This window comes from Macrotis lagotis, chromosome 1, assembly GCF_037893015.1.
Source record: "Macrotis lagotis isolate mMagLag1 chromosome 1, bilby.v1.9.chrom.fasta, whole genome shotgun sequence".
NCBI classification, from domain to species: domain Eukaryota; kingdom Metazoa; phylum Chordata; class Mammalia; order Peramelemorphia; family Peramelidae; genus Macrotis; species Macrotis lagotis.
In genome coordinates, this window is record NC_133658.1 from 352,047,757 (window position 1) to 352,060,117 (window position 12,361).

The following is a 12,361-nucleotide window of genomic DNA, read 5'->3' on the forward strand; positions in this document are numbered from 1 at the left end:
GGTGACTCTGTTTTCCTGTCTTATTAGTTTTTGTTCTATAGAAAATGCTTCTCTAGAGTCCAAAGATTCAGATGTGAATTCCTTATGGCGGGAGAGGTAAGAGAATATCTTTGGGCAGACTTGTGACTGAAATGTAGCTGTAAGAAGGGAGGAGGGAGATGAAGATGAACCTGGCTCACATTCACAAAGACCACTTTAAGGAAAGTTTGGTGGTGGACTATGTAGCTTGTGCATTGGGGAGGGAGCAGAGCTAAGCTATAAGTCATGGGCAAGCATGTGGGAGAGAAGCAGATGAATCTGGCTAGGAGACCAGAGCATGTCTCTTGTTGGCAGCCATTCTAGGAGTTTATCCTCAGACTATCTAACAAGCTTCAGGAGTGTCTCTGAGATGGAGATATCCCAAAGCATAATGAAGACTGACTCGCACATGCAGTGGCACTGGGGGAAGCTTCCTAAGGTCAGAACGTGGGAGTGTGACTTTGCTCATCCTTTTTTTTGGGAGAAGGGGGTGTGGATGGGATCTCAATCTCCCTGTCCCCAACCCCATGGGCAGTGATGGAGGGCTTGTGGGGCTTCCTAGGATGCCATTAGAGAGATCACTAGGCCAAGCCCCGGCCCCTTAGAGATACCCTATCCTGGGGGATGGACAATAGAATCCGGAACCAATGAGGTTTGTTTGTGCCCCCAATCCCAACACCCCCCCCCAGTACCATCCCTTTCCCCCTCATACTTTCTTGGTCAAGGTCAGGGCCTAACAGACCTCGAGCATCCCTCAGATCCTGCTAGCCTAATCTCTCCTGTTTGTTTGCCTGAAGATGGTGAAAAATGAGGAGGTGAAGCCACTGAGAGCATCACAGAGCAACACAGCAATCACTCCTCATCTTTGGAAACAACCACCATCCCGGAACTCTAGTTCTGAAACTCTGGCTGAGACTCAGGCTGTTTTCCAAGATGCTAAGGGCATTTCTGGTTCTCCTTCCATGCTTCTGCCTCCCGTGTTCAATCCTTCATGTGTAGGGAAACAGAATGTTACTTTCACATGTGATTATACAAAGTATTGCCCATTGGCAAGAAAACTCAAAGAATCCCAGGATTCACTTGCACAGAACAATGAGAAATATTTGGAAGAGAACACCCAGGAAATGGGCTCCTCACCTGGCTTTAATGACGGCCAACAAGCCCACAGTTCAGGGGCTGATAAAAGAGAACAGGGGTAAGAATAATGAGTGAATGTGGGTGAGTGAGAGGAAGGGGAGAGGAGGCAGAGCAATGTCTCCCCTGGTTTTGGATCAGCCCATGTGATATTTTTGTGGTCTTGAATTTGTCTAATGTCATGGGGTCTGTCCTCTCATGCACTGCCTGGCCTGAAGCTTCCTTTCTCTGTACTGAGAAGCATGGAGGAGAAGTCTGTATTTGGGACCCAGTGATATCTACTTTGAAGATTTGACTTCCCTGAATATACCTAATGCTTCCCTTTACTTCTCCCAAAGGTAGTGAGATTCTTGCCATTCTCTCTTTTTTAGGCTCTTTTTAAAAAATATAATTTTTTTAATAAAAAAAAATCTGTTTTCTCTTTCTCTCACTCCCCTCCCCTCCCACCATTGTGAGAAAAAAAAACCTCATAACAATAGTGCATTATTATTAGCCATGTCCAAAAGATGCATGTCATCCTTTGTCCATTGCTCTGTGGAGATGTATAGCTTGTTTCATCATCAAACCTCTGGAATCAATTTTTATTAATGTTTTTGTCTAAATTGTTCTGCTCACTTCACTCTGCATCAGTTCATACAACACTTCCCAGGTTTCTCTTAATGTTTCATTCATCATTTCTTATGCTAGTATTCCATTATATTTATAGATCATTACTTGTTCAGTTATTCATTAATTAATAGGCGCCCTCATAATTTCAAATTCTTTTCCACTGAAAAAGAACTGTAGCAATATTTTTGAACATTTGAATTCTTTTCCCCTTTCTTCAATCTCTTTGTGGCTAAAGACCTATAACTGAGTCATAGACTATGTACATGTTAGTAATTTTTAGGAAATATTTCCCCATTTCTTTCCAGAATGATTTGCTTAACAGTTCCACCTACAGTGCATTAATGTTCCTCTCCCATTTGTCATGTTCCCTTTTTGTTAACTCTGACAGTATTATAGATGTGAAGTGGAATCTCAAGAGTTGCATTAATCTGTATTTATTTAATTATTAGTGATTTGGAATATTTTGTCATATGGCTTTTAGTAACTTGAATTTATTACTCTGAAAATTGTTTTGTAAACTTTGATTGAGGAATAGCTCTTATTTTTATGAATTTGAATTTGTTCCTTACATATCTTAGAAATGAGATTTTTAAAAATTATTTATTTTTTCACATTATTACAATAGCCTTGTTGTAAAAGTAAATATAATCCCCCTCCCACCACCAAAGATAGAGAAACCTCAAGAAAAATAAAATGAGAGAAGAAAAAAATAGAAAAAAGTGTGCTTCAATCTGGTTTCAGATGCCATCATCTCTTCCTTTGGGATGGATCTTATTCTTTGCCCTAAGTCCATCAGAGAAATTGCTTCAAAATTTTTTTCTCACAGTTGTTATTGCTAGCTGCATTTTCCTCTATCCTATTCCTTTCCACTTCTATTCACTCTATTTTCTCTCTCCTTTCACCGTCCCTCCTCAAAAGTGTATTGTTTCTGATTACCCTCTCCCTCCATTTTCACTCTCTTCTCTTATCTATACCCCCTTCCCTTCCCTTTGTCCCCTTTATCCCATCCCTTTCCTTTCCTTTTTTCTTCTAGGGTAAGATTGAATGTGTTATATTATTTCCCTCTTGGAGTCATTTTCTTTTTTTAAAATTTATTTATTTTTGAATTTTACAATATTCCCTGAATCTCTCTTCCCTCCCCTCAGCCCTCACAGAAGGCAGTCTGATAGTCTTTACATTGTTTCCATGCTATAAATTTATCAAAACTGAATGTGTTGGGAGAGAAATCATATCATTAAGGAAAAAATAAAGTATAAGAGATAGAAAACTTATACAATAATATAACTTTTTAAAATTAAAGGTAATAGTCTTTGGTCTTTGTTCAAATTCTACAATTCTTTCTCTGGATACAGATGGTATTCTTCATCACAGATACCCCAAAATTGTCCCTGATTGTTGCACTGATGAAATGAGCAAGTCTATTAGGTGTGATTATCAACCCCATGTTGCTGTTATGGTGAACAATGTTGTTCTGGTTTCGCTCATCTTGTCTAAGCCATTTTCTTTTCTTTTTTCTTTTTTTTTGCAAGGCAAATGGGGTTAAGTGGCATCACCCAAGGCCACACAGCTAGGTAATTATTAAGTGTCTGAGACCGGATTTGAACCCAGGTACTCCTGACTCCAGGGCTGGTGCTTTATACACTGTGCTACCTAGCCGCCCCAAGAACCCACCTAGCCACCCCCCATTTTCAATAAGAATGAAGGCTCACTCATCCCCCCTTCCCTTCCCTCCTTCCATACCATTGTAAAAGCATTTTCTTCCCTCTTTTATTTGAAATAACTTAGCCTATTCTACCTCTCCTTTCCCTTTCTCCTAGTACATTCCTTTTTTTGCCCATTAACTCCAACTTTATATGATACCTTCATGTTCAGTTCTCTCCTGTGTCTTGACTATATATGTTCCTTCTAATTGCCCCAATAAATGAGGTTCATATGAGTTAACAGTATCATCTTCCTGTGCAGGAGTACAAATGGTTCAAATCATTAAATCCCTCATAATTTTCCCTTCCAGTCTACCTTTTCTATGCTTCACCTGAGTCCTGTATTTGAACATCAAACTTTGGTTAAGCTCTGGTCATTTTATAAGGAAAATTTGAAAGTCATCTTTTTTCCTGAAAGAGTATGCTTAAGGTAGTTGATTCTTAGTTGTAATCCAAGCTATTTTGCCTACCGAAATATTATATTCCAAGCTCTATGAGCTCTTAATGTAGATGCTGCCAAATCTTTTGTAATTCTGATAGTAGCTTCACAAGATTTGAATTGTTCTTTCAGGCTGCTTGGAATATTTTCTCCTTGACTTGGAAGTTCTGGACTTTGGCTATAATATTCCTGGGAGTTTTTATTTTGGGATCTGTTTCAGGAGATGATTGGTGGATTCCCTAATTTTCTATTTCATCCTCTGTTTCAAGAGTATCAAAGCAATTTTCCTGGAGAATTTCTTGAAAAATGAAGTCTAGGCTTTTTTCCTGGTCAGACTTTCAGGTAGCCCAATAATTTTTCAAATTATTTCTTCTGGATCTATTTTCCAGGTCAGCTGTTTTTCCAAGGAAATATTACACATATTCTTCTAGTTTGAAATGAGATTTTTTTTATCAGAGAAATTTACTGCAAAGATTTTTTTCCAGTTACCCATTTCCTTTTTATTGTTGACTGTATTGGTTTTGTTTGTATAAAACCTTGTTAATTTAATGTGGTAAAAATTGTCTGTTTTATCTTCTGTGTTCCTCCCTTTTCTTTGTTTAATCATAAATTCTGTCCACATATATCAAAAGTAATTACTTCTTTATTCCTCTAATCTATTTAGGATATCTAAGTCATTGTACTCCTTTATTTTAGCATATAATATGAGATGCTGATCTACCTAGTTTCTTGTAAAACTGCTTTCCATTTTTCTCAGCAGTTTTGGTTGAATATCAAGTTCTTGCCCTGTAGTTGGGGTCTTCATGAACCTCTATTTCTTAACCAGAACCAAATAATTTTGGTGATTACAACTTTGTTGTATAGTTTGAGATTTGATCTGCTAGACTCCTTTCTTCTTTTTTTTCATAATTTTCTTTGAGATTCCCTAGTTGTTATTCTTCCAGATTAATTTAATTTTTTTTCTAACTCTTTTAAGTAACCTTTTGGTATTTTGATTTGGCATGGCCCTGTATAACTAAATCAATTTAGGTCTTATCCTTTTTTTTCTGATACTGCCCAAGGCTTCAGGATCTCTCATTTCTGGGGGTAATTGGATAAGGGTTCCAGGCCTCCTATGGAATGAAGGACAGGGAGCTCATGGGAAAATTGCTTTTAAGCTTTGTTCAAAAAGTTAGTAAACTGTATGCATATCCTTTGACCTCTTAACCCATTGATGGCCACTACTAGATCTCTACCCCAAAGAAATCACAGAAAGAGGAAAAAAAACTTTTATGTACAAATCTTCTTATAGAAATTCTTGTTTGAAGTATCAAAGAACTGGAAATTTTGGTCATGCCTATCAATTGGGAGATAGCTAAATAAGTTAAGGAATATGAATGTGACAAAATATTATTATAATATAATTATTCTGTAAGAAATGATGAAGGGGTGGTTTCTGAGAAACCTAGGAAGACTAATATGAATTGATGAAGCAGAACCAGGAGAACAATTTATACAATAACAACAATGTTGTGGGGACAGACAACTGTGAAAAATTTAGGAAGTTTGATCTGTGAAGTTAGCAGCTATAATTCCAAAAGACTCATTTGACACCGGCTGTTTACTTCTGGATAAAGAGATAATGGACTTGAAGTATAGCCTGAAATGTTTGGTGTTGGGGTGGGGAGAAAAGGGAAAGGGAAAGAAGGAATGAAAGAAGGAAGCAATAGACTAAAACTTACTATTTTCAATTTTTTATGTTTTGTGTTTTTATTGTTTTTCCTCTCATAGTTTTTTTCCTTTTTGTTCTGATTCTTCTTTCACAACAAGGTTATATGGCAATATGTTTATAACATAGTGTATAACCTATATTATATTGTTTTCCATTGGGGGAGGAAAAATGTGCAACTCAAAGCTTTACCCCAAAAATGATTGCTGAAAACTATCTTTACATGTAATTGGAAAAATAAATAAATTTAAAGAAAGAAAGAAGCATTATTAAGTGCCTACTACAAGACAGGCTTGGTACTGAGAATTTTACATATTTGATCCTCACAAGGTGAAGTACTATTGTAAGTAATCCTTATTTTATAGTTGAGGAAACTGAGGCAAACAGATTAAGTGATTTGCCCAGGGTCACACAAATAGTATCTGAGGCCCAGTTTGTCTCAACAGTGTAGGAGATGACAGGAGATGAAGTGAATATTTATTGATTAAAAAAGACATTTTAGTTTAAAAAAAAAAGTTGTTTTTTGAAAAGTTGTTTTCCCTTTGATTTATTCTGTGGAAGGAGTGGGTTTTTGGGAGACCCCAAAGCAGCAAGCCCTCTCAGTAAAGTATCTGCTTATTCCTCTGTCCTTAGTGAAATTAATCTTGGAAACAAACTATGGAGTAAGCCCAGCTGCTCAGATTTGAACCTCTTGAAAGCCACAGTGGTGGGGAAAAAGAGTGTGGGCCACTTGTCTAATCCTACCCTGGATCCAGAGATCAGCATCGAGCTTTCTCTCTGTGGTGGACTGACTGAGAGCCGAGACATCCCACCAGGTGGGTATGATGGTAGTCTATCATGGGGAGCAGAGGAGAGTCGGGGGACCCCATTGACAAGGTGGAAATAGGGGCAGGGGAGGAAATCTACAACTGAAGTGAAGAAGATAGACATTCTACTGTCCAGGGGAGAAATGGCCCAAGATTCCTTTGTTATCTTCTTTAGTCCCCACCATACCTGACCTCTGGTATCTCACATCTGTTTGTATTCTCCCATCCTCATTTGCTTCCTCTTGCATCTAGAGAAGTTTGCCAAATATGCCATCTCCTACCAGGATCTCACTGACAACCCAGGAATCCTGGAAGACCCCAACCTTGTGGTGAAAATTGGAAAGGAGTAAGTCTCCTGTGAGGAGTGGGGTGGAGGTGGGAGTTGTCTTGGAGCAGGCAGCAATGTCTTCAATCCCTCTGGGAGCCCAGATCAGGGAGATAACTATTGCTTTGAGTATGAAGGACATGCTTAACTGCTCTTAAAACACCTTGTTCCCCCCCCGCCTGGGAGTGCCAAGGGGATGCCATCTTCAGGCACTTGAGGCATTGCCTACCTGCAGCACCAGTGCTAGGCGTCCTCAATCTCCCTTTGTCACAGCAATTTAGACTCTGCCTCAAAGAACAAGCATGTCTCAGACCTTCTCTACTTAGAAGCAGCCAGACGGCTCAGTAGATAAAATACTGAACCTATAATCAGGAAGATCTGAGATCAAATTAATATACTGGACCTGTAAACAGGAAGATTCGAGTTCTAATTTGACCTCAGACACTTACTAGCTGTGTGACCCTGGGCAAGTCATTTAATTCTGTTTCCTCAATTGTAAAATGGGGATACTACATAATTGGATGCTTATACAAATGTTTATTTTTTTTTCTCTTCATTTTCCAGGGGGAAATTTCTGTTCAGTAGAGGAGGGGTGGTTATCAGATGCTTACCTTATACAAAAGATTTACATTGGATATAGTAAAATCTTGGGATAACTCTCAGGAGAACTCAGATCAGTCAAACTGGAGGAGTTGGTGCGGTTAAGGAGTGAGATGCAGGAGCAGTGACAAATAATAGGAAGAGCTCTGGACATAGAATTGGGTGACCTGAATTCAGTCCTAACTTTGATCCTTAACTTGTCTGAGCCATTTTCGATGAGAATGAAGCTCACTCATTCCCCCTTACCTTTCCTCCTTCCATACCATTGTAAAAGCTATTTGTGTGACCTTGTAGGCAGGACTATGCCATCTATAATTCTGTTGCCTCGTTGGTAAAATAATTGTGTTGGGGGGGGGGGGAAGTAGGGGAGTGAGGAACTTCCAAAATTTTTTTTCAAATTCTCACATAATGATGGTTCTGCTCTTGGTATCTGTGCATTGAGAGTGGAAAAAAAAAAATTGGTTCAGACTGCAATTTTATATGTGTAGAGAAAAACTGCAATAATGAAGATCAATAGCCCTCTCCCATTTACAGTCTTCGTTGCCTAGGGGTATTAAAGGATAAAATTACCTTGCCTGAAGTTATACAAATGGTATATGACAGAGGCAGGATCTCTCATAGAATGGTCTTCTATCTTCTCTATTACTCTCTCAATTCTTTGATTAAGAAAATATGCAATCACAAAATAGCTCCTGTGAATTTAAGAATTAATTCATCAACAAGACACATATATGCTTCCTGGCCCAGAAAACCAGGGCATGAGCTTATTCTGAAAAGTGGGGCTATTGTAGGATCCTCAGGCTCATCCCATTTCTAAATATATTCCTTCACTCTCCCCAACCTAATGAAATATCCTTTGTAGAAGAAATAAGAAAAGTTCAGAAAATCCAATCAATATATATCAACTGACAGACTATGTAATATTTCACACTCACAGCTCCTTCCCCACCTGCATCCCCATCTCTGCAAAGAAGGAAGGCCTAGTTTTTACACTGACCTAAAGTTTTGATTCTGGGTACCTTTGGCTTGTTCGGCTGCCAGAGCTGGCTAGCCTGTCCTTTCCATCACTGTTCAGTTAAGTTATATCCACATCTGCTGTTCACACTCTATTTTATATGTGAAATTCTTAGTTGGTTCCAAACAATCCCTGAGACCCCATAAACTGAAACACACACAAGGAAATCCTGAGCGTGAAAGATGCCAGCTCACCCTAAATAGCTCCCCCTGGGACCTGGCTGCCTGAATTCTTGGAGCTGCCTGCCCCAAAGTCCTGAGCCCTGAAGAGTGCCTATTAGACACCTTTCCTAGCTCTTAAAATCATCCAACCATGCAACCCTAGGAAAAACCACTTTGCTTCTCTGTGCCTCAATTTTGCCCCAATTGTAAAATGGGAATATATAATATTTATAAATTTAAAAAGGTAATTTTTAAAAAAGATTAAAAAAAAACCTTTGAAAATATGAGATATTCTGTGTAAGCCATCCCAATGTGGCTGGATTTAAGAGTATGAAGGAACCTCTACATGGTTATTAAAATCCTCTTGATTATGAATAAGAGTTGTACAGGAGGGAAAGATGGCAAGCCTGGTACTAAACTTCTCAAGATATTTCCATATTGGGCCTGATTCTGTGCTTCTACCACAGCATTTCAGGCCCTTGACACTGGTATTGCTTCCTGCCATTGTCCCTGTCTGTTAGGGACAGGCGAGTGGATTAAGAGGAAACAGTAAACATTTAAACATTTCTTGAAGTCCTATGACTGGTCAGTCAAAAAGCATTTATTTAGCACCTGCCGTGTCCTGAACAGCATGCTAATGGCTATGGATACAAAGAAAAGCAAGAGACAGTCCCTGTTCTGAAGGAGCTCAAAGTCTAAAAGGGAAGAGAGCATGGATAAAATGGAAATAATCAACTGAGATAAGGCACTAGAATTAAAGGGGATTGGGAAAGACTTCTTATATTTAAGCTATTACTTTAAGGAAGCTAAGAGGTGGAAATGAGTACGAAGAGCACTCCAAACATGGTGGAAAGCCAGAAAAAGGTCTCAAGTCAGAAGGAGGAGTACCTTGTTTGAGCGAGGATCACTGAAATGAAAAGTAAGAGAGAAGAGGAATGGGGGGGAAGTAAAGAAAACTAGAAAGGTGCATGTATAGGGAGAGCAGGTTATGAAGGACATTGAACAATAAACAGCAAAAAACAGGACTGGACTTAGAAAGACCTGTGTTTGGGGGTGGCTAGGTGGCAAAGTGGATAAAACACTGGCCCTGGAGTCAGGAGTACCTGGGTTCAAATCCGGTCTCAGACACTTAATAATGACCTAGCTGTGTGGCCTTGGGCAAGCCACTCAACCCCATTTGCCTTGCAAAAACCTAAAAAGATAAAAAGAAAAAAAAGAAAGAAAGACCTGTGTTTGAAACCTGCCTTAGGAGGTATCTAGTTGTTTGGACTTTGGGCAAGTTAACCTCAGTTTCTACAGATGCAAATTGGAGTTAATAATACATGTAATCCTGAGAAGACTGTGATAAAACTCATAAGATCTTGAATATAAAGTGATTTGAAAACCTTAAAGCACTATATATAAATGACAGGTATTTTGATATTATAATTAACTATCATTATTATTATTATTATATATTTTTTCATTTTTTTAAATGAGGGTTTAGATAGAACCCATCCTGGGGAAAGCTTCTTTCCTGCTATGTTTTTTTTTAATTTCCAAAGACCATTTCACAGATAGAATAATTGAATGGGTATTAATATCTATTATTATTATTATTTCCATTATTATTATTTAATTCTGTGGACTCTTGCACAGGTGGACAGAATATCTGCTTTCTAAAGTTGAATAACAATATTGGGATATAAGCTAGGGTCATTGACAGCAACCTTAGACATCTCCAGTGGTCTTCTGTAAGATGATAGGAATAGAATGTCCCTCACCCTGAGTCCACGAGATTTTAATCATTTCAGCCAGGTCTCTGTATTTTGAAATCTCTTAATTCCATAAAACTTGGAGATCATGAGTATTTGACCTGACAACATCTATTAAAAATGTTGCATTTTTAGGAATCTGTGCTATGTCCACAGAATTGTGGGAAAATTCTCATTATATGATAAGAATCTGATGCCAATAGTTTACAAGTTGAATTTTCCAGTCAGTTTTGAAATCTAAGTAAATTTATGATGCATAGTTCTGGCCACCAGATCATATCTTACTAGGTATTTTGTAGGTACTAAATTTTTACAGCTTGCAGTACTATGTTGCCCCTTTTCCACTATTTTTTTGAAATTGATCATTAAGTCTGGAAGGTTTAAGGATCTCCCTTCAGTATTTTGGGGCAATGATCTGGTCCTGAACACCCACCAGAAACACCTCTATTTATACAAACAAACCTGTAGGACTCAGTTATTCATTCAGCATTTCTTTATCCCTAGATTTTTTTGATTTATTATTTTTTCCCAACTACATGCAAAGATAGTTTTTAACATTAACTTTTTGTAAGATTTTTGAATTCATATTTTTCTCCATCTTTCCCTTTCCTCCCCTCTCCCTTTGACAGAAAGTAATCTGATATAGATTAACTATAACTATGTTAAACATATTTCTTAATCAGTTATATTGTGAAAGAAGAATCAGAGGGCAGCTAGGTGGCATAGTGGATAAAGCACCAGCCTTGGAGTCAGGAGTACCTGGGTTCAAATCTGGCCTCAGACACTTAATAATTACCTAGCTGTGTGGCCTTGGGCAAGCCACTTAACCCCATTTGCCTTGCAAAAACCTAAAAAACAAACAAAAAAACAAAAAAGAAGAATCAACAAAAAACCATGAGAGGGGAAAAAATAAAACATAAAACAAATTTTAAAAATTGAAAATATTATGCTTTGGTTTGCATTCAGACTCCATAGTTCTTCCTCTGGATGTGGATAATATTTTCTTCATGAGTTCTGTTACAATTTTCTTTGATTATTGAACTGCTGAGAAGAGCTAAGTCTATCATAGTTGTTCATTACACTGTGTTGCTGTTAATGTGTACAGTGTTTGCTTGGTTCTGCTCAACATCAGTTTGTGTAAGTTTCTCCAGGCTTTTCTGAAGTCTACCTGCTCATGATTTCCTACAGATCAACAATATTCCATTGCATTCATATACCACAATTTCTTTAGTCATTCCCCAATTGATGGGCATCCCCTCAATTTCCAATTCTTTGCTACTATAAATGATTTTGTTTGGGTGGGTCTTTCCCCTTTTTTATGATTTCTTTGGACTACAGATCTGGCAATAGTATTGCTTGATTGAAGAGTATGCAGTTTTATTGCTTTGCCATAGTTTCGTATTGATCTTCAGAGTGGTTGGAGCAGTTCATAACTCCACTAAGAGTACATTAATATCCCACTTTTCCCACATTCCCTCAAACATTGATCATTTTCCTTTTTGTCATATTGGCCAATCTAATAGGTTTGAGATGGTACCTCAGAATTGCTCTAATTTGCTTTTCTCTAATTAGCAGTGATTTAGAACATTTTCCATACAACTATAGATAGCTTTGATTTCTTCATCTGAAAATTGCCTGTTCATCTCCATTGATACTTTAACAATTGGGGAATGACTTGTATTCTTATAAGTTTGACCCAGTTCTCTACATACTTTAGAAATGAATTCTTATTTTTTTTTTTAGGTTTTTACAAGGCAATAGGGTTAAGTGCCTTGCCCAAGGCCACACAGCTAGGTAATTATTAAGTGTCTGAGGCCGGATTTGAACTCTGGCACTCCTGACTCCAGGGCCAGTGCTCTATCCACTGCACCACCTAGCCACCCCTAGAAATGAATTCTTTATCAGAAACACTAGCTGCAAAAATTGTTTCTCAGCTTTTCTGCATTCTTTTTAAACTTGGTTGTATTAGTTTTAGTTGTGCAAAAAATTTTTTAATTTAATATCATCAAAATCATCTAGGTGCATTTTATAATCTCTGTCTCTTGTTTTATCATAACTCTTCCCCTTTCTTCCATACATCCGCCAAATAAAC

At 37.9% G+C, this 12,361-nt stretch overlaps 1 protein-coding gene across 7 annotated transcripts in view; it reads left to right on the top strand.

Moving 5' to 3' along the window:
* LPIN3 (lipin 3) overlaps window positions 1-12,361 on the top strand; it is a 39,479-nt gene that overhangs the window by 14,461 nt on the left and 12,657 nt on the right. For 6 of the 7 annotated variants that reach the window (XM_074211968.1, XM_074211970.1, XM_074211969.1 and 3 more), the window contains 5 exons: window positions 28-96; window positions 334-457; window positions 816-1,213; window positions 6,242-6,423; window positions 6,667-6,760. In XM_074211968.1, the coding sequence (XP_074068069.1) occupies window positions 28-96; window positions 334-457; window positions 816-1,213; window positions 6,242-6,423; window positions 6,667-6,760 (867 nt within the window). The remainder of the gene's footprint in view (window positions 1-27; window positions 97-333; window positions 458-815; window positions 1,214-6,241; window positions 6,424-6,666; window positions 6,761-12,361) is intronic. The other variant, XM_074211973.1, reaches the window with a different exon arrangement.